The 23,515-nt window shown below is 41.7% G+C and overlaps 1 protein-coding gene across 3 annotated transcripts in view; it reads right to left on the bottom strand.

Annotated features, from left to right (window-relative positions):
• Nucleotides 1–23,515, bottom strand: part of CACNB3 (calcium voltage-gated channel auxiliary subunit beta 3) — a 256,437-nt gene that overhangs the window by 58,073 nt on the left and 174,849 nt on the right. For all 3 annotated transcript variants that reach the window (XM_089679364.1, XM_089679360.1, XM_089679356.1), the window contains exon 2: nucleotides 8,213–8,335. In XM_089679364.1, the coding sequence (XP_089535490.1) occupies nucleotides 8,213–8,335 (123 nt within the window). The remainder of the gene's footprint in view (nucleotides 1–8,212; nucleotides 8,336–23,515) is intronic.

Below are 23,515 nucleotides of genomic sequence, written 5' to 3'. Positions count from 1 at the left end.
GAGATTAGAAGCAGTCTCTGAAAGGGAGTGCTGCTAATTTTATTTTGTTACCTGTATAAAAGACACCTGTCCACAGGAGCAATCAAACAATCAGATTCCAAACTCTCCACCATGGCAAAGACCAAACAGCTGTCCAGGGATGTCAGGGACAAGACTGTAGACCTACACAAGGCTGGACTGGGCTACCAAACTATTGCCAAGCAGCTTGGACAGAAGGTGACAACAGTTGGTGCAATCATTCGCAAATGGAAGAAACACAAAAACAACTGTCAATGATCATGAGAACAATGAGGAATCATCCCAGTACTACACGTGAGAATCTTATCAATGATCTCCAGGCAGCTGGGACCACAGTCACCAAGAAAACACACGTGAGAATCTTATCAATGATCTCCAGGCAGCTGGGACCACAGTCACCAAGAAAACAATTGGTAACACACTACGCGGACAGGGATTGAAACCTTGCAGTGCCCGCAAGGTCCCTCTGCTCAAGAAAGCACATGTCCAGGCACATCTGTAGTTTTCCACTGAACATCTGAATGATGCAGAGGGGGACTCGTTGAAAGTGTTGTGGTCAGATGAGACCAAAATCAAGCTCTTTGGCATCAACTCAACACACCGTGTTTGAAGGAGGAGGAATGCTGCCTATGACCCCAAGAACACCATCCCAACTGACAAACATGGTGGTGGAAACATTCTGCTTTCGGGGTGTTTTTCTGCTAAGGGGACAAGACAACTGCACCGCATCAAAGGGACGATGGACAGGGCAATGTACCGTCAAATCTTTGGTGAGAACCTTCTTCCCTCAGCCAGACCATTGAAAATGGGTCATGGATGGGTGTTCCAGCATGACAATGACCCAAAACACACGGCCAAGGCAACAAAGGAGTGGCTCAAGAAGAAGCACATTAAAGGTCCTGGAGTGGCCTAGCCAGTCTCCAGACCTTAATCCGAATGCAAATCTGTGGAGGGAGCTGAAAGTTTGAGTTGCCAAACATCAGCCACCAAACCTTAATGACTTGGAGAGGATCTGCCAAGTGGAGTGGGCCAAAATCCCTCCTGAGATGTGTGCAAACCTGGTGGCCAACTACAGGAAACGTCTGACCTCTGCGATTGCCAACAAGGGTTTTGCCACCAAGTACTAAGTCATGTTTTGTGAAGGGGATCAAATATTTATTTCCCTCATGAACATGCAAATCAGTGCATAATATGTTAGTCATGCATTTATTTTGAATTTTTTGTTGCTATTCTGTCTCTCAGCGTTTCAATACACCTACCATTTGATTTGTAGACTGATCATTTCTTTGTGAGTGGGCAAACATTCAAAATCAGCAGGGGATCAAATACTTATTTCCTTCACTGTATGTGTCAACTACTATGTTGTCATTATGATTGTGATTTATCTACATTGGGTCTGCATGGTTCCCCATTGGGAAGTTGGTTCCTCCATTTGGAGATTATGTTTACAAGACCATTAGCTGTTTTTGACTGCATTAGAATTCCACACCTGAGAGACAGTGGCTTCACATTGACTTGCTTTCCCACTCTGCTGCCCATTTAAAGTGTCCAGAGGATCTTTTTAAAGAGCACTGTGTGCTATGATGGTAATTGTGCCGTTACACTTACTGTGTGAAAATATAATACAATGCATGGTTAATATGCATATTACTGTGAATTGAGAAGTTACATAGTTAATTCCTTAAGCCATTGTTAATTAGCCTCAGTATAGTTATTTGAGATACTCCCATCTTGTGGATATTTTGGTTGTTGAATCATCCTGTGTTCCTCTCACTTGTGATGTATTTCTGTTTCCTTTTCTCTCAGCCTTTATTGGGATGAATATGGATGCTTGTCTTTAGGCCACATGTAATCTGCTCACATCCAGGAACACATTACCATGTTTTAACCTGCAAATACCATCTTTTCAATCATCTGCTACATCTTGTTGTCATCTGTACCTTCTTCATTGCAGTAAAAGAACCATGGGTGAGAAAAAGGTGTTTGGTGAGTTCAGCTACCTGATAACTACTGTCCGTGGTGATTGTATCAGCTTACACAGGCCAGGCATAGATGTCTCAGCAAGCGTTATGTCTCTAATACAACAGTTGGAGTCAGAATAGTAATGGCTACATATCATAATTGCTGTTTTAACTGTATGTTCCAAATATTATTTGTGTAACTTTTACTTTGGAACTGAAAAATTTTAACATACACACTGTGCATGAAGGGCTTAGTTTTTGTTTCCTGCTACCCTTACCCATATGGAAGAAAAATATATTTCAAATATATTTCAAAAATATTCTTCCGAAATATATTGACATATATTTGAAATGCTACGATTTTGGCCATATTCAATATATTTCAATATATATATATAAATATATATATATATTGAAATATATACATACATATACATATATATATACACACACACACACACACTGCATGTTGAAATGCGTTTTTATTACAAAATATATGAAAAATATTTTTAAAAATACATTTCAAATATACTGTATGTCTTTAAAAATACAAATCTACATTTTTTTAATGCATTTACAAATATATGTAAAATATATTACATATATTTTATATGTTAAAAAAATCTGAACAATATATTTTAAAAAGAGTATATTTGAAAATATATTTTTAAAAATATTTTTCATATATTTTGTAATAAAAACGCATTTCAATATACAGTGTATATCTATCTATCTATCTATCTATCTATCTATCTATCTATCTTTATTGAAATATATTGAATTTGGCCAAAATTGTAGCATTTCAAATATATGTCAATATATTTGGGAAGAATATTTTTAAAATATATTTCAAATATATTTTTCTTCCATGTGGGTAATGCTTCTGCAGTTTCATGAGACATAAAGCGATGTGAAAGTGCTGCATCCCAATTATCTTTTTTTCATGTTGCTCAGGTAGATCTCCACCTCTCAAAGGTTGTCCATTCCGCTCCAAGGTACCCATATGTCAAGATGTGAACAAAATCCAAGATGTGGATTTCTCCAAAATCTTTTGAATTACCCTATTAATATGTAAATAAAGGTCTGAAACAACTCTTTAGGCTCTAGGAATGTCTTGGCACACAGTGGGAGTATACTGGTGCATAGTGGGGGGGGCCCCAGTTCAACTTTTGCATTGGTTCCCACAAGCTTCAAACTACACCTCTGATTACAGGGCCCCCACTCTGGATGAAGTAGCATAGGGGGCACCTTTGGACAGCTGCATTGTTAATCTAGGGTACAAGCAGATTTAAATACACTTATATGTTGAAGCCAAACTCCAGCTCGCATTTTATAACCAGCTATAGCAAACAATTTTTTTCCTATTAGGATAAAAATGTTATATGAATAAATAAAAGCTGATCATTGTAAGCACCCCTGCCAGGGTTAGATGGTTTGTCTCAGCCCTGTAAACTGATAAATCTGGAAGAAAGCTTGTTCTTTTGAAAAACAACAGCCTTATTGGCCAGATCACTAGGTGAAAATAAAAGACAGAAAGAAAGCCTAAAAAAAATGACTAATGCAGCCACCATATCTAAGAATTGTCAAGCTACAATATAATAAATGTTTTGGGTTTAATACGACTTTAAAGCAGAAATGTGGGAAGATTTTTTTTTTTGCCCGTGCAGTGGGGCTGTGCCGGAACTGCACGGGTTAAATGCTCATTTTGTTCTAGGGAAGAGGACACCGAAGCTATACTCAACTGACCCACCAATCCTCTCTCCCAAGACCAGTCCTGTCGGCTCCTGCCCCCCTTTGGTCCATTGGTCTTGTAAATTGACTGTTCCTGACGTCAGTGCGCTCAATGCACGCTCCACAGACAGGAACGTTCCACCGCTGGATTGTGGGGGAGCACGGATTTCTGTAGGATTGGCGGGTCAGGTGATTATGAGGTTAGTCCTCATCCCTAGAAAAAAAACGAACAGCTGATCCATGCAGTGGGGGCACAGCCCCACTGCATGATAAAAAAAATAATTTGAGTTCTGCTTTAAGGCCTGGCCTCTTGAATAACATGCCCAACATATTAGGGGCTGTCCGTTACAGCAAGAAGTAAGCACAAGCAGGTTATTTAGACCAGAATATAACACGGGTAATAATCTTACACATATAGCTTCCTTATAAAGCTACAAAGCAACTGTAGACTTTGCTATTAGCATGCCATTTTATAGGCAAGGTCAACTGCAACCTTTTTGTTCCCACATCAGTTCACTACAAATGTAGCATCAGTGCACACAGCTAAATCATTTGTTTTATTTAGTGAATTAATGTAGCAAAATGTCAACAGAGCTAATTCAGCACAGCTTGATGATCTGCATGGATGCTGGATTATAAAGCCAATTACAACAGTTTGAATGGAAAATATCCTAACTATTGTCTAGACGTTGACTTCTTACTTTCCTCAAGGAAGGTCATATGGATACCTTGAGGTACAGATTACATACTGGAACACTCTAAATGATAAATCGCAAGACTGTCTATGTCAGTAGGTGTTCTCGTCAAATACTGTGTTTTTCATTGAAAAGCATGCATCCGTGTTTTGAATGGAAAATGTAGCATGTCACTTGTTTTTCATGGCTGTTCAAAAGCACTTTAATAAAACACACTGGGTCCAAAGAAACACAGCTCAATGCAAAGCAGGTCAAAGTCAGCCTTTGAATTGCTATATGTACTGCTTGTTTAAGTCAATGGAATTTTTCTGACCAGCACTTGAGTTGCGTTCCAAACGCAAATGCAGGAAAGCATTGCCCATTCTAATAATGTTCTTACAGAGCTCTTTAGATGAAAATATAAAGTAGCTTTGCAGTTTGGAAAAGAACTACAAAGGTCTCAGATTGTACTAATGCAATGTTTTTATATGTGTCCATGTGATATGAAATCCAAGATTATCTTGATCATTACACAATCTTGGGCTATTCCCAGTGGTAATATTGGTCTATATACTAATGTCATGTAGATCAAATTGCCAATGGCAGTGCTTAACAATTTATAGGCTAAATATAATCTTTTATTAATAATATCATGTGACAACTACAGTGCATTTGTTGAAACATCTTGCTGATTCAGCCACAGATACTTTTCAGTGGTTTCCTCCTAACTACTATAGTGTAACTGTGAAATTCTCTAAAAATCACAGCAACCAGCTGTACCATCTGAATGGTGTCCCAGGACTAATTTTGGAGTGGTCAGCTTAGGCCCGGCTCACACTAGTGCAGGCATTTGAATGGGTTGAATGGGCTAATGTGAACCTAGGGTGAAGTGGACTAATAGCTAGAGCATACTTGTCAGGAATGGACTCAGCACTGGTGGTGGGACTCACCTGCCGTGTGGGCTGCAGTACCAGGGCTGACCAGCGGGTGCTCTCAGCAGCCAGAAGCTCACTCCTGCAATCAGCCAACACCTGGGGCTGATTGCAGGAGGTGTATTTAAGGAATGGCCAGACCTGCAGTCAGTGCCTTGGTGTATGTTTCCCATGAGCCCCTGTACCTGGTATCCTGTGTTCCTGCCTATCTGCCTAGTTGCTGACCCTGCTTTGATCCTGACCTCTGCTGACCGTCTCCTGTTGAATCCCTGGCTTGCCTGACCATCCTTCTGCCTGATCCTCTGTACCGCGCTGCCCGTGAGTTACTGAACCCGGCTTGTGACCCTGACTATTCTCTGCCTGCTCCTCTGGTACCTCACTGCCTGCACGTTGCTGGCCTGTCCTGCCTGACTATGCCTGACGCTATCCAGACGATCCATCCATCCCACACGGATCCAGTCACTACAGTCCAAACCTGCCAGCCCCTTCACATCAGGCTTTCCCACGGTACATACCCTCGGCGGACCCCTCTACCACAGTTGGGTGCACTCAGGGGCCGCAACCTGGTCTCAATCCTGCGCCAAGTCCATCCCCACCATCAGGGGCTCTGGTGAAAAGGTAGACTGGGGCTTAGACTCCGCGCCCTGGGGAATCCTGTTCTGTGGGTCACTAGAGATCCCGCCGGGCGGTGCCTGACAGTACCTTACGGCCCGCCTGACCATTCCACCTCTCCAGCCCTGACTACGCCTGTGTTCCTGAAGCCTGCTACTTCCCTGTGTCAGTCCACACATTTCTGGTCACACCCGGATCCCTGACAATACTTAAATAAACTTCACCAAGCTCACCAAAATCCAATAATAATTAAGAGCAAAATATAGGAACAAACATGCAACAGGCCAGAACTCCTGATCTGCATACTTGCCCAGTAATTCCTAGTCTTCGGATTAGCATGACAGTCAGCTGACTACAAGGAGAGGTCAGTAATGGTGGCGTATATACAGAACTTACCTGAGTACAAATCACATGAAAAGATTTTTGGATGGAATGACCAGTTAGCAGTGAAAGTAGGAATTTATAGTGTAGCACTACCCCCTTAAGGATTGCTGATGAATTTGGGTCTCCCTATAGTCCTGCATAGACAGTCATTCAGCATTTCCCACACAAGCTTCCATCTGGAGACAGAAATCAAGCCTTGAGCATTTTGTTTTGTTATTGTATTTAGGGGAATAAACTTGGATGGGGTAAGGAATGTATAGGATGCCCAAGGGAACCAAAATCTTAGGACAACGCCCTAAACTATTCACAGCTTCTCATCTTTGTCACAGTCTCTGTTGGAGTGCTAACCAGCAGCTCCAGTTATACTACCCCAGACCATAGATAAACTCCTCTTCACCCAGTAATCTAGAGACTTCTTTCCTGAGCAGGAATCTGGTTCTTGCTCCTTTAAATGGGTAACAGTCACTAGTAGGAGGCTAATCTGGTTTCCCACAAGAGTGCTTCTTTCCTATATGCCCAGGGGCTGCTCCTTTTCTGCCATACAGGTTTTCCTCCTTTCCAGCTCCAGGCTCGCAGGGAGGCCCCATCCTACTAGGCCTCCTGGCAGCCTTCTTCCTCCAGCCTCACATCTTCCTGCTTCTCACTCCTCTCCCACCACCATACTCCTCCTACTGAGCAGGCTCTTCCACTTTTAAAGGAGTCTCAGTCCCTTGCCAAGCCTCCTGTTGGGGATTAGCTGAGGTCCTTCAAGAGTATGGCCAAACACTCCTCAGATCCACCCACTGCCTCCTAAGGCCCACCTCTGAAAACCTTGGAGCAGGGGGAAATTCCAGAGGGGCTGGCCTATAAAGTCTCTCAGTCCTGACCAGAATGTGACCCCTCTGGCTATCTCACCTGAGCTGCTAACCAGCTCCTCACTAACCATTAGGGTCTAGTTCCCCCTTGCTAAACTATGAGGGTGCTACAACAGTTTTTAGATAGACTATAAATATCTAAGTAGCCATTTCCTCTCAATCACCCAAGAATTTACCCAGGCCTGCTGTAGACAAGCCTAGTTTGATTGCCTAGTTGATTTACAGCTATTATAGCCAAATGCAGAACACAAAAGAACAAAGTGTAGGATCAACAATAATAAATAATTCGGTACAAGAGAAAAAAAAGCAGAATGGAAAAGCAGAGTCAGTTGCAGCTTACATTGGGGTGAGGACTATCCCTTCCCACATGCTTCATGGCCAGAGCAATCACCAAATACCGGTATTAGCAGATTAGAGAAAGAGGAGTAAAGCTGGCCAAACATGGCACGGACGTCATCTGGTTTCTGATAAACATTCTGAAATTCAACCAATGGTGGCCCTATCGGCATCTTGTATTCGGAAAACTGTCAGAACACAGTACAGTCAAACCTTTTTTTGTTTTGGATAGAGTAGGGAAGGATTAAAACTCCTGTCAAATTTTTATTGCTAGGTGTAACCACACTAAGTACATTCACCCTCTCTGTTTTTACTGGTGACTGTTAATATCAAGACAAAAAGTGATAGGAAATTAGAATTTTACAGTTTTAACTGGATTGAGAGGTTGTGGTGACAACTGTCTACAGGAGGATTTCCTCTCAGTTTGTCAAGATTTCCTCTTATTTCCTGTTGCATCTCTACAACAGAACAGAAAGACAGATCTCCACAATAGGATACAGAAGAAAAAATAAACTGATAGAGATTTTAACCCTTTCCTACTCCAAGAAAAAGAAAGTTTTGGCTGTACATATACTTTAAGCAAAATGTGTAACAGAGCAAAGAAAATGGGCTTAGCAAAACTGGGTACTGTATATTTAGATTTTAGTTACAGAAATTGACACTAAAAAACATTCCTAAATAGTATGCTGTTTAAAAAAGTAAATTCATACCCTGGCTCTCTCGAGCTGTTGCTGAGCCTGCCTCTCCACCTCGCGGCGGGCAGCCTCACGATCCTCCTCCAGTGACACGTCGGAGTCTAACGATGGACGACTTGTGTAGGAATCAGCAGAACCCTGGAAAAGAAGAAACCAGGTCACTTATGGTGCAGACTATTTCTCATGTTGTCATGAATTCTGACACTACATTCTTATATGTCAGACAAGCTGTGTATTACGTGTAGTATTTTATAAAGAGCTCTCATTTCCATACATACGTGTAGTACAGATCTGACTGTTGCCTGTTCTACCATTGTTTATTTTTCTTAGCATTTACCTGATTTGGTAATAAAAGGTTGTCTAGAGGTGCTTATTGTTGCCCTCTAGGAAAGTCATGAAGGGAACAACTGTTGCAACAGTTGCTTAAAGAGAAACTTCACTCTCTAAATCAACATTATATTTAAAGCAGAACTCTGGGCAAAAACCTCTTTACATGTCCTTGTTGATGATTTCCTGCCTTGAATATGTCATCCATTTCCTGGTTCACTCAGTAGTTGCTTTTAAATAGCCTTTTCATTTTCAAATCAAACCACCAATTCTCTTTGGTTTTCTGTTTGTAAGACCGATGGCTGCTATGCCTACTATCCCCCAGCCACTGGTCTTGGCACATCCCTTCTGTAGTGCTTTCTCCAGGAAGCAGTAATGTCATTCAGTCCAACATACAGTGGTAGGTGGACCAACACTCTCCAAGACACATTCAACATGTACAGGTGTACAATTCCCTGTGGTTGATGGGAACTGTAGTTTCCTTTTATTGCAGAGGAGAGGACATGATGTAATTCCTGCTGTTACACCTACTCCTTGGCAGAGCAGATGCTGTTATCTTTTCAATTACAAAGATGAGGTCATGAAAATTCAATTAGACTTTTCTCCTAAATGGTACGGATTTAAAAAATGTTATGTGATGATTTTATTTTTGCCAATCCTAGAGTTCTTCTTTAATTGTTATGCTGCTAGTGTCCTGCATTCATCTGAAGAAGGGGAGGAGGGGATTTCTCAGCTAAGCACTCCCTCCTGCCTGCATGCTTGAGCTATATGCAGATAGATTCAAGGAAGTAAACACAACATGAATAATCAGCCCTTACTCCACATGGCCGTGGCTATAAATGCTGGGAGGGGTTCAAAGTGTTTTCTCATTAAAAAAAGGAAGCATGGCAATACAGATGGATAGGTGAGTTTGCTTTGAATATTAAAAATGAATGAAATAGTGTAAGGTCATATATGGCTACCACTAGTGTTATTTCATGAAATTATACACAAAGATCTAAGGTTTGCCTTTAGACATGAGATATTTGTACAATCTGTTTTTTTTTACAGTTTCAGGTCCATGGACCCTGTGCATGACCTATCTAGGAAGGAACAATTATTCAGGCAGATTAGAAAAGCTGAACCAAAAAAATGTCTAATTTATTTTTAAAGTAAGCAGGGCCGGATTTCCCAATAGGCACTGAAGGCATGTGCTCACAGTTGCCTGTCTTAGAGGGGTGCCCGTCTGTATGAATTTTTTTTTTTTAAATCCGTTACCCAGTACACCGCTCTGACCTCCCTCCATCACCCACACTGTCTGATCACTGGAGTCTCCCCTTCCCCATACTGCACACCCCACCACCAGCTTCACCAAGGACAGCACCATTTTAGGCTTCAGATACCAGACTAGAATTTATGACACGAGGAGCCACACAACTTCTGGCAGAGGCTAATTTGTCTTCCCTGGTGTAGTGTGGCAGGCGGGTGATGTGGGGTCAAGTGGTCTGTGGTGGGTGAGAAGGTGACGGAGATAGTAGCTGCTGGGGGCCTGGATGTGAGGTGCATGTGGGGGGAGGGGAGAGACCAGATACTGGTGTGTGGATATGTGTATGTGTGTCCTAATGAGGCAGTAAAAAAAGTCAGAGGAGAGAGAATGACTGACACTACGACTCCCAGCACTAAACAGCCTGCCCCACTACAACTCCCACCACTACATAACCTTCTGTACTACAACTCCCAGCATTCCTCTATATATACACAGTACATAGTCTGCTGTAGTACAGCTTCCAACACTACATAACCTGCTGTACTACAACTTCCAACACTACATAACCTGCTGTACTACAATTCCAAGCATCCCTCTATATATACACAGTACATAGTCTGCTGTACTGCAACTCTCAACACTACATATTCTGCTGTACTACAACTCCAAACACTACATATCCTGCTGTACTACAACTCCCACCACTACATTACCTGCTGTACTACAACTCCCAGCATTCCTCTATATATACACAGTACATAGTCTGCTGTAGTACAGCTTCCAACACTACATAACCTGCTGTACTACAACTTCCAACACTAAATAACCTGCTGTACTACAATTCCAAGCATCCCTCTATATATACACAGTACATAGTCTTCTGTACTGCAACTCTCAACACTACATATTCTGCTGTACTACAACTCCAAACACTACATATCCTGCTGTTTTATAATCTCCTTTACATCAGGGTCCACAGTGTCCCCCTTATATTAGAGTTCCCCATTACATCCTGGTCCACAGAGATCCCAATTGCACTGTAAGGGGGAACCTTGCAGATTCTGATGTAAAGGGGGACTCTGGTGTAAGGGGGGCTTGGTGACCAGAGACCGACCCCCTTTAAATCACAGTCTGCAGTGTTCCCCTTTACATCAAATTCCACAGCATTCCCTTTTACACCAAAGACTGTAGCATTTCCCCTTACATCAGAGCTCCCTTTGCATCATGGTCCGCAGAGGTCTCCCTTGCACTGTAGATTCTGATGTAAAGGAGAACTCTGAGGACTCTGATGTAAGGGGTTACTCTGTGGATTCTGATGTAAGAGGAACTCTGGGGACTCTGTAAGGGGGGGCTCTGGTGACCAGAGATCCCTAACATCAGAGTTCCTCTTTACATCATGGTGTGTAGTGTTCCCCTTAACACCAAAGTCCACAGCATTCCCCCTTACATCATGTTCCACAGTGTTCAGCTTTACATCACAATCTGCAGCTTTCCCCTTTACATCAGGGTCTGCAGAGTTCCCTTTTGCACTGTAAAAGGAAACCCTGCAGACTCCAATGTAAAGAGAAACTCTGTGCCGTATGATGCAAAGGAGAACTCTAATGTAAGGGGGAACCCTGCAGTCAGTTGCACTGTCTTTTTCTCTGTGTATAGGCTACTGAGATATAAAGCCTTTAAAGTAAGGTGTACATTGAAGGCCTTTGCACAGACCGAAACATGCATTTCCCATCACACTCACTAGCAGGGATGAGCTCAGCCATGTTCAGATTTTTTTTTGCTGGCTAGCTAATGAGATTATAGTCTGAACCCACCTGAGTTATCCCGCCAGAAAGCTGTCACTGCACACCGCCAATCATGCTAATTATATATGTCCAGCTGCAGGGCAAGGAGTACCTCTGCCACGTATGATTGCCAATGTGCAATGAAAGCTTGCAGGCGGAATAGCTCAGGTGGGTTCAGACTATAATCTCATTAGCTAGCCAGCAAAAAAAAAAAAAACAAAACAAAAAAAAAACACCAAAAATAAATTACACTGTCTAACAATTTGAGTTAAGTACTGTATATTTGCGCTCCACTAGAAGCCTGCACCAGCAGTATCTGCTGTTACTTTTCTCTTTCTCCTCTTTACGAACAGACATGATGTATCACCAAATCAAACTGCCAGCCTTGAGTACCTGCTAGCCATATGCAGCGCATCCACATCCGAGCATCCTCAGATGTCTAGAGGAACCCTAAAGGTAGTAGGAAAGGACTGCAGGCAGTTAATCATGGCTATTCTAGCAAAAACTAGAAGGATTTGAGTTCTCCTGTCACGCTATGTTTACTTTTGTACTAAAAAATATATATATTTTGGATATTTGCTCAAAACAAATGTTATCTTGTTAATGCACTGGGTATTTTTGGCCACATAGATGAATTCACCTCTCAATCTCCATTCGCACTTGCAAAATTGCATGTGTTCCCATCAGGGCTATTTTTTCTCACAAAATAGGTGCAGAAACTCCCTCTTTTGAGTCACTTCTTGTACCTCCTAGTACCTCTACTTTTAGAGAATACAGAGCCAAGTATAATTCTGTGGTGCTAAATCATTTGTATGGAATTTGTTGATAACAAGCAAAAAATAGATCCCCCGCAGACAGCAGCATTAGACCCCCCAGCAACAATAGATTCTTACAGCAACAATGAACTCCAAAATACTACCCTAGCAACAACAGACCCCCAGCAGCTAGAACAGATCCCCCAGCAGGAAACATCAATAGACTTTCCAGCAGTCAACAGTAGGTCTCTTCCAGCAACAACGACCCCCATCAACAATAGATCCCCATCAGCAACAATAGACCACCACACAAAAATAGTTTGGACTTAATTACTTTTATAACACTCTAAGTCAGTGGGTCATCTGAGAACCCCAAAAACACAGCACTGTCTCTAGATGGCCTATATTGCATTTGATTTTCATTTGCTGAATATATGCTCAGTAAGGGTGCTGATTACAATGTCAGTAATGTTACAACAACTGTTTGCATTCATTAGCTGAGTATACGGCCTTTAGCGAGACATCTGGTTTGTTGATGTTCACTGAATGCCAGTTTCTAAAGACCATAAATTTGATGACACTGTGTCCAAGAACACCTTTGCCGTTACAGATCCCATCTGTTGCCTTGTTACTGCTGTTTATTGGAAGCTAAGCCTTACACTGTCATTTAGCACAAAAATAAAGCTCCATTATAGTACACCAGGTCACTGAGATGACAGAGGGAAGCATTTTACAGATTAGCAGACAACACACCGATGATACAGGGCATGCGACTGCTAAGTGTTCATGTATTGATTCCTGCCGTATGTGATAAGCACATTCCTTGGTGAACATTAGCTGCCATTAAACCTTTTTTGTTTTAACGGTAAAATGAAGGATCTCAGATTTTCTTCAAATCAAGTTGTTGTTTTAAAATGAGTTGAGAGCAATTATTAAAACTCGTACTTGTCTTTTTATTAGGAGGGCATCTCATGTAAGCAAACCTCTGAAAATGGCACTTTAGCTGTGAACCATATTTATGTAGTCACAAATTATTGATTTGCTGATCAACAGCCTCTTCACTACTGATTGTTACTGTAAATGTAGCTGGATTTTTTTTCTTAAAAACAGAACCTCTGCATTTGATAGCCAGTTTGCCAACCAAGTTGCCTTTGGCAGAGCTTGCACCAACATCTCAATTTTCCATTCTTCAATGGAAAAAAACAGGTCTTAGTAACATGGGCTGTATACAGTACACAGTAGTATAATGGGACAGAAATTTAAAAAATGTAACTTTTCCCAACACAGATTTTACATTATTGGGGTAGCTCCAGATCTTAACCCGAAAATATAATCCAGTCTTATGACTTCTAAGTTTTAGTTTAGTTTTCTTCTGATACCTCTTGATGTAAAAGTTATTCTCTATAAATGATTTCCTCTCGATAACCCTCATAGTTACTACTTAAAGTGGATTTCCACCCAAAAGTGGAAGCTCTGCTTGTTTGCCTCCTCCCCCCCTCCACTGCCATATTTGGCACCTTTTGGGGGGGAGAGGGTACCTGGTTTTGGCAGGCACCCACTTCCACTTCAGTTCGCTGCGGCAAAAGGAGCCCCCTCCTTCTTCCCATAGTCTCCTGGGAACCTACACAGGTCCTAGAAGACTAATAAAAATATATAGTGCAGCGCTGTAAACCAAATATATACCAAATAAGAGAGCATAAAGTTCATAAATTCTTCATGAGCGTGAAAAGATTGCAGAAAACTTGACGTGAAAATCTCCTCTATGTAAAATAGGTGACTGGAACCGTATAGATAAATTGCGCACTCACCGACCGCGCATTAAATATGCGCATGTATATGACCATCTATCCAGGTAATCAGCCAGACACACGGACCTACGGATCATCCCTCCCAGGTGGATCATCAACCTTGGGTGTAGTAGTATGCAGAAAGGTCTAGAGAGCACTCACAACCAGTGCATGAAGATGGATGAGCTTCCTCTCCTGGACACAAGATGCACTAGGAACCAGCTGCTGTAGATCTGAAACCCTCAGAGAGAGGGTCAAAACAGAGAGGGAGTGCCAATAGTGTAGTAGGTTCAAGCTGATTTATTTGATCACAAGCAGAAAGTAACAACCAGGGGTACATGCATAGAAACACACTGCCAGCATTTAGGTGGACAGAGAGATAAAACAAACATGTACTGACCCGGCACAATAAGGGATCGCCGGACCTCCTCGTGGTCACGGCGGTGCAGAAAGTCACACGTGCTGTTGGCTCCTCCTAGTCCTAGAAGATTGCTGGACCAATCAGGAAGCGCAGCACGACTCGCACATGCGCAGTGGGCACCTGGCTGTGAAGCCGCAAGCTGTCACAGCCTGGTGCCCACAGTTGAGATGCCAGTGCCGTGGAGAGAAGAAGAAGAGACGGCGCGGGTGAGAACATCGCTGGACCCCGGGACAGGTAAGTGTGTGTTTATTAAAAGTCAGCAGGTACAGTTTTTGTAGCTGTTGACTTTTAATAATCACAAAAGTGGCTGGAACTACGCTTTAAGCCCCCATTCATACTGGAGTGTTATTCTGCTCGTTTCCCTACACCTGACTATGCAGAATCCCGTTCGTTCTAATTGTTCCTGTTCACATCTGTACGCTCAATCACTCTATGCTCTACGCTCTACACTAGTACCTAAACTTTTTTTAGCATATTCAGGCATTTTCGATACCATAGACTTTAATGGGAATGCTGGTAAATGACAATGCATGTGTTTTTGCGCACATTTTTACACATGAATAATTCCTCTTCTCCCATAGAACTGCTCTCTTCCCCTTGCTCAGCCCCAAAAAAACAAACTTCTGAAGCACATACAAAAATGCCTGTAAATCCATATAATACGTCCATAGTACGCCTGAATACAATGCTTCAAAATCACCAGGAATACACCCTTCTCGTATGAAAGCAGACTAGTTGGACCAATATCAGAGCCAATCAACTGTGCAAATGTACATGCATTCGAGCACTATTAAAGCTTCAGAGAAATTCTGAGACATCAGACAGGTAGGGTGGAGGAGCCCCAAGGTGTAAAAACTTATCAATAAGTTGGAAGCATATGCTCCAATAATGATCATGTGAGCTGAAGTAGACATCATAAAGTGCAACTAAACTGATTAACAAAAAACTGTAAGCAGACAGCTCTTTATTGCAGAAAAGGGCATGCTACTACTTACTAAAGCTGGTTCACTCAGAATCTCGTGCACTTCTGCAGAGAAACCAATCAGCTTCCAGGTTTTATTGCTACAGCTTAATTGAACAAGCTGACATTAGAAGCTGATTGGTTATCATGCATAGGCACCTGGGGAGGACTGACAACTCATGGGGCCCCCGGGCAATAGGGGATCATGGGGCCCCTGTGTCCTTGACCACACTCAAATCACACCCAAAAAAGCCTATAAAAAGGTACCAGGGGCATTTCATGGGGCCCCCTACTGACTCCAGGCCCTTGGGCAGTGCCCGAGTGCTCGAATGGGCAGTCCGCCCCTGATAGGCACATGAGATTCTGAATGAACCAGCTGTAGTAAATCTCCCCCTATGTCTCCTCTGCCTGTTTGCAGTCTCCTACTGAATGCACAATGAGCTGCGCATGCACAACATGCACTACTACTTGGGTTTAGACACACTTTAACATCAGCATTCTTTCAATGAAGCCTTGGTGCAGCCATGGCTGGAAACATTACCCACAACTATGGAACCTGTCGTTCCTAACAGGTAGGTTTTTGTATGCCAGGACCCCCCCCCCCCCCCCCCCACGTGACTTCCTAATCGCTCAGTGTTCCTGTAAAGCATCTGTAGTGTAGATCTACTTTTAAACTGCTCATATAAATAAATAGAAAGGGTTTTTTTTTAGCAGGAGAGACAGGGAAAGTTTCTTCTCCCCCAAAAAGTTTTTTTCTCTTCCCCATAGCATTTTTCTATTCTCTGTGTAAACTGTGCAGCATGTGTGCTGTGCAGCAAACACAGCCATTAGATCAGTGGTTCTTAACCTGGGTTCGATCGAACCCCAGGGGTTCGGTGAGTCAGTCTCGGGGGTTCGGCGGAGGTGACCCACACCCGACTCATATGATTTGTGATGACATGCCCAGTGGTCGGCAAGCCGCGGCTCTTGTGTGCCGGGCGCCCGCTCCCCTCCCTCCTCTCGGGCGGCAGGGACTCAAATGCAATGATTGGCCAGTCTCGCTGCCACTCACATCCTGATAGCCAGTGATTGGCTGTCAGGATGTGTGTAGGCGGGGCAGCGTGACGAACGTGAGAGGAGCTAGGCTCCTCTCACAGTCCGCCCTGAAGACCGGAACGGCGCGAGAATACAGCGAGAGGAACGCGCGGAGCAAAGGTAAGTGAATTGACACAGGGGGGACTTGGGGACTTAATATGGGGGATGAATTAATATGGGGAATGAATTACTATATGGGGGATGAATTACTATAGGGGGATGAATTACTATATGGGGGATGAATTACTATATGGGGGATGAATTATTATATGGGGGATGAATTACTATATGGGGGATGTATTACTATATGGGGGATGAATTACTATATGGGGGATGAATTACTATATGGGGGATGTATTACTAAGGGGGATGAATTACTATATGGGGGATGAATTATTATATGGGGGATGAATTACTATATGGGGGATGTATTACTATATGGGGGATGTATTACTATATGGGGGATGAATTACTATATGGGGGATGAATTACTATATGGGGGATGTATTACTATGGGGGATGAATTACTATATGGGGGATGAATTACTATGGGGGATGAATTACTATATGGGGGATGAATTACTATATGGGGAAGGAATTACTATAGGGGGGATGAATTACTATATGGGGGGATGAATTACTATGGGGGATGAATTACTATATGGGGGATGAATTACTATATGGGGGATGAATTACTATGAGGGATGAATTACTATGGGGGATGAATTACTATATGGGGGATGAATTACTATATGGGGGATGAATTACTATGGGGGATGAATTACTATATGGGGGATGAATTACTATGGGGGTTGAATTTTCATACCGTTTGTTACAACATATCTTTGCGAGCAATCCTTTTCGAGGATGCTGGACATAAAGACGAAGAAAAGGAACAGACTTTGTTGCGAAAATGACATGAGAGTGGCACTTGCCAAGGTAATGCCGCGCATTTCTGAACTGGCCTCTGAAAGACAACGGCAGAAGTCACACTGATTTGCGGTAAATATTCATTATTTTGTTTTTGTGTGAAAATCATGTTTTAATGGTTTTGTTCTTTGTTCTTAATGGTTTTGTTCATTTTGTGCACCTATGTATAAATATATACCTATGTTTTGAATTTTAAAAATCATATTTTATTTTTCCAATTAAGAAGGGTTCGGTGAATGCGCATATGAAACTGGTGGGGTTCAGTACCTCCAAAAAGGTTAAGAACCACTGCATTAGATGCTGAGTATGAAAACGGAGAATATGTAACAGTGGCCAACAAGGAGCGATGGGTGACCTGGAAGAAGTTGAAAAGATGGTGTCTGCGTGGGATGGATCGGTATCTTAGAGCATCAGCAATGGGCACTCTTTTAGGTAAGTGTGCCATAATGTGCAAGAATGTTGTGCAAGAGCCTACCTTTGTCCAGCTGGCTTTAACTTAAATTGATTTAAATTCAGACTAATCCTTCATTTTCCTACTTTTAGGCCTCATTCAAATAGCTATATTCTGGGCTTATTGATCTATGCAGGATCTTGCTGGCAGCAAGATTCTGGTTAAGAAGTTACCTTTCCCTGTATGCATATAACGCTTGTGCTAACATTTACAATTTTGCTTTTTTCTCAAAAAATGGGTGCAGGAACTCCCCCTTTCTGAGCCGCCTCTTGTTTCCACAGCCCTACCCACTTCCAAGCACCTTCACTTGGTCACCCCCCATCCACCCACCTCCCACTACCTCCCCTTTTAGAGAATACAGAGCCAAGTATCATTTTGTGGTGCTAAATAATTTGTATGGAATTTGTTAATGATAAAAAAAATATATCCCCCGCAGTCAGCAGCATTAGACCCCACCCGGCAACAATAGATTCCTCCAGCAACAATGGACCCCTAAAGCAAAATACCACCACAACAACAATGGACCCCCAGCAGCTACAACAGATCTCCCAGCAGCCAGCATCAATAGATTCTCCAGCAGCCAGCAGCAATAGACAATAGACCCCTCCCTCAACCGCAGATCCCTTCCAGCAACAATTGACCACCAACAATAATATGTCCCCCCACCAGCAACAATAGACCTCACCAGCAACCATAGACCACCACACAAAAATAGATACCCTTCAGTGACAATAGATCCACTAGCTGCCAGCAACAACAGATCCTCCAGGACCCCTTGCCATTACATATTTTCAGTGCTGGAGGTGCCAGAACTGCGTTCCCCAACGTTCCCGCTGAAAAAATGCCCTGCTTACATATATACAGATTAAATTAAAAGGTAGTTTCATTTTTGGAACATGTTACATGTTCCACCCGTTTTTAGAGAGGAACATGTAACATGTTCCCATAACCACAGCCGCCGCCCTCCCCCTCCCTCTGACAGATACAGTAGTCCGGGGTGAAATTTCCCTGTACTATCTGTAAAAATTTGATAACAGCGTGGTCGTGCAGGGCTCCACCCACATGGCCGTATCATTCATTCACGGACTTCCGTAAGTGAATGAACTGCCGTGAATGAAGTCCCGACAACCTGAGCAACTGTCAGCTTGTAGTTTTCAATGAACTACCATGGCGCTGTGGAGCACCGTTGTAGTTCATTGAAGCTTCCTGTTAGTATATCTGGTTGGCCGTACATCCTGTACGACAAGCAGAAATTTTGACAGGTCTGCAGGAGACCTGCATGGCATCAGCAATCTACTGATCACTGGTGCAATGCTTTTCAGGCTCCTTCGGACAAAAATAATAAATGCACATTTGTGCAGAAACGCACTACAGTCCATTTAACATGGTTTCCTATGGAACATGTTCACATCTATGTTTTTTTGAGCCGCTGTGTTTTTAGAAAGGGTCAGGGACTTTTTTAAAAGAAGCAAATTTGCTACAATAGAGTTCAGTGGAGAAGCTACTGAAATGCATGGTACTGCTCTTTTGCCACATTTGGATTTTTATTCTGCCCAGCAACGAAAAAAATTTCACTTCAACAACAAAAAAAAGAGCTGAACAAAATGCAGAACGCGGTAAAATGCGTAAAAAATGCATCAAAATTGCGTGTAGAAAAACACAAAACAAACTGCAAAAAAGCACTGGAGAAAGCATCAAATGCAAAATGCATATATGTGAATCAAGCCTTACGCAGAATTCTGATAAGTGAAATTTGTGTCTAACACAGTCACATTGCATAACACCATTATAAATGTAAAAAATGAACCCTTTCTGTTTTAAAATTATGTATATGGTGATACTGTGCTACTTATTGGCCCACAGCCTTTTACAGCATATCACAACTGACAGGTTCGAACCAGGAAAAAATCAGCTCCCAGGAGGTAATATATATGAATGTCCCCTATATAGCTCTGCAGCTCTGAGATCAGTCAACATGAGGCAGTAGGGTGGGGGGATGAGTTGCCGACATATAATGATTAATGCATCACATACAGAACTGCACAGTAGCTTTTTCTTCCTTTACAAACAACGTAGGTAAGTGCTATTTTTGTTTTGTAACTTTTGTCGCTTCTCTTTCTAAAACATTATCCTTCACTATATTTAGACTGGAGTTCTATTTTAAATTTAAATTTTAAAACTAGTCTGAAGTGGTAGCTTCCTTATATACTGTAGTAGCAGCTAAGTATTGATGCAGGCTCAAAATATTTGCCATTCATGGATTAGTCATTTTGTTGTTAATTACACACTATCAGGAGAATTCATAGAGGGTGCCCTAAGCACCATTTAGAATACCATTGGGTCATAGCACCAAAAGTGCTTGCAGCCAGTTGATGTATCTGTCTCTGACAGTGGTTTATGACGATGTTGGGCACTAAGGCACCATATTGGACAATCCTTTCTTAAAGTGCACACTCCCTCTCCCTGCTACTATGCCTGTCACACTAACAGATCAATCAAATCAAGGATCATCAAGCAAAATCCAAAAGATGCCTGATGAAGGGGTCCCCCCAGCCTCGAAACACTGCAGTCTTTTGTTGTGATGTGATCACTTTTTTTTTTTACTTGAAGATCCATGGTGTGCTGGCAAATGTACATTAATCTATGATGTTTCCAGTCTCCAGCTGGCTGCAATGAGGATTTTGACATTGGCTCGTCACGCTGACAGGCGTATAGCTGAGGTGTTTTTTGTACTATGGGTGGACGGAATCTGATGGGGAACTGAGAGACTAGTTCCTCATCAGGTCAGCCTTGCTGTTGATTGACAGTGCACGGCAGTAGGCGGATCCATAACTAGCCTTTAGTCCAATAGCGGTTTTCAATTCCAGCCACTGCCTTGCACTATCAATTAAACATAAAGCCGACCTTATAGGGAAATATCTGAATTTGGCTCCCATATGGGTAATTTTATAGAGACTCTTGCAAATACTTGCCAGAATTACTTATACACAGCTGTATGATTAGATGAGAGACACCTCACCTCTAAATCTCTAATTTATCGTGTTCTGTATTGACATTGTAAGGCCCCGTATTAAGTTAAAAAGAGACAAAAATGAGCAACTACCATTGAATTTCTTTTTTCGAAAGTCTGGATAGCTTTGTTAACTGTGTCATGAAACCTCTGGGTAAGCAACTACATACACAACTGACATTTACAGACAGCTGAAAAAGTAAGTGCACCCCATGGAAATTGTTGGTGTTTTTAACATGTTTCATCAGGCAAACATTAGATCTTCATTTGAAAAGTGCTTACAGATAAAGGCAATGTATTTAAGCAAATGTCACATAAAAATTGACATGGTGTATTCATTATCATTTCTAAGTGAATAAAAATACATATTTGTCACATTAAATGTCAGTACACCCCTACATTTAGCACCTCTTTGAATGTATTTAATTAGAATCAGATGTTGGAGATAAGGTGTCAGTAATTAGAACTTCCTTAGGGAGTATGTGGGTGCAACCAGTCTTATTTAAACCCAGAAATCTAAGGTCTGCTGTTCTCTTTGTTGATTTTGGCATAAAGAAAGTTGTGGATGACTATAAGTCTGGCAAGAGATGAAAAAGATCACGAAATGACTTGAAATCAATCAGTTGTGAACTGATGAATTAACGAGAGGGTTGTTTGGCCACAGTAACAGTAGACTTGTTTGGTGCATGCTGAAGAAAGCGTTTCAGGAGAACCTCATACCAGCTGTCAAGTATATCAAAGTGTGCTTGATGAGCATGTGAGGCCAATTTCTCCAAAAGTTAAAGCTGAACCAGAAATTGATCTTTTAATAAAATAGTGATCTGAAGCACTTTAGCAAATCCATCAAGGAAAGGCTCAGAAAGAAGAAATAGATATTTATGGACTGGCCTAGTCAAATCCCTAATGTGAAACCCATTGAAATGGTGTGGGGAATTTGAAATTGGGCAGTTCAAAGATGGAAAATCACAAACATCTTGCAGCTGAAGAGTTTTTGCATGAAGGAGTGGTCAAAACTATAGACTGTTGAAAAGCTACGTAAAACACCTACAAATATTAATTTCATCTAATGGGGGGTAATACAAGCTTCTGAAGCTAAAGGGTGTACTTAACTCTTCCACAGTACAATATACTATTGATATTTTTGTTGAATAAGTGACTGAAAAGGCAAACTTTCTTTGTGTTTTTATTGAAGTGTGTCACATTTTTCTGTAGACACTGTTTACATGACTATCTGAAGGTTGCCTGTTCAAATATGTTGAAAACGTCAACAATTTAATGGGGCATACTACCTTTTCATGTGTTCTTGTGTCAGAGTGATCTTTTTGTGTGCTGCAAAAGTTTCTTTGTGTTCAGAAAGTGCAGTTTTTTTTTTACCCCATCCATCTCAGCTTGCTTAAGTTATATCTAAGTTTAGTAGCTCTGTGCTGGCAACTCACAGAATAGTCCTCCACCTAATCTAGTGCACATGAAACTGTTCCATTACCTTGGAATTTCTGGCAAAGCTGAGAGAAGAGAATGTTGTGCATGTATCATCTGAATCAAATAATATTACATATACCAATTTCTGTATATATCATGTAATGTTATTCCATATATTAATGTCTTAATCAAGAAATATTACAGTGTAAAGCTTGCATACCTAATAAACACTTATGCAGGAAACATTAATTCTGAACAGGGGAACTTTTAATTAAGTATATATATCAATCAGATCTCAACACATCAGATCTCAATGGAGAAAAATATCATGCTCAGCCTCATTTTTTTACCTATTGCATAGTGTCTATGTGGAGTAGTGCTTTCTATTCCTAGACCCTGTCTCATTAATATATTCCTGTAATCAGAAACAGGAGTGGGCAGAGTACTTTTCTAAAGCTCCTGATAGGCTCCTTGGAGGCTACAAGAAGAGTGCGCCTAAGCACTATCAAATGTATGGATGTGCTCTTATGCTTCTAATCAGGTATTGTATTTTTTTTTTTATTGTTTTGAGTTGTCACATTAAACTGGATGACTAAATCCAGGTTAAGCAGACAAATTTTAGATTTTTAATATAGGTCCAGTTTAATTGAGCCTGTGTTATACTGTAACATACCAAGGCTGCTCAACAAGACTCCATCTGTACACACTGGTCTGCTTCTATTACTGGCTACCACTAGTATATACACTGCTCAAAAAAATTAAAGGAACACTTTGAAAACACTTCAAATCTCAATTTGGAAAAATATCACGCTGGATATCTGTACTGATATGGACTGGGTAATATGTTAGGAACGTAAGGATGCCCCATCGTTTGATGGAAATTAAAATTATCAACCTACAGAGGACTGAATTCAAAGACACCCTGAAAATCAAAGTGAAAAAATAATGCAGCAGGCTAGTCCATTTTGCTGAAATTTCATTGCAGCAACTCAAAAAGGTACTCAGTAGTTTGTATGGCCCCCACGCGTGCTTGTATGTATGCCTGAAAATGTCAGGGCATGTTCCTAATGAGACGATGGATTGTGTCCTGGGGTATTTCCTCCCAGATCTGGACCAGGGCATCACTGAGCTCCTGGACAGTCTGAGGTGCAACCTG

This window comes from Staurois parvus, unplaced genomic scaffold (genome assembly GCF_062004578.1).
Source record: "Staurois parvus isolate SC_StPar_1 unplaced genomic scaffold, SC_StPar_1.0 ptg000017l, whole genome shotgun sequence".
Classification (NCBI taxonomy): Eukaryota; Metazoa; Chordata; class Amphibia; order Anura; family Ranidae; genus Staurois; species Staurois parvus.
The sequence above is the reverse complement of the archived record's forward strand: the minus strand, read 5'-3'. Positions and strand labels throughout refer to the sequence as shown.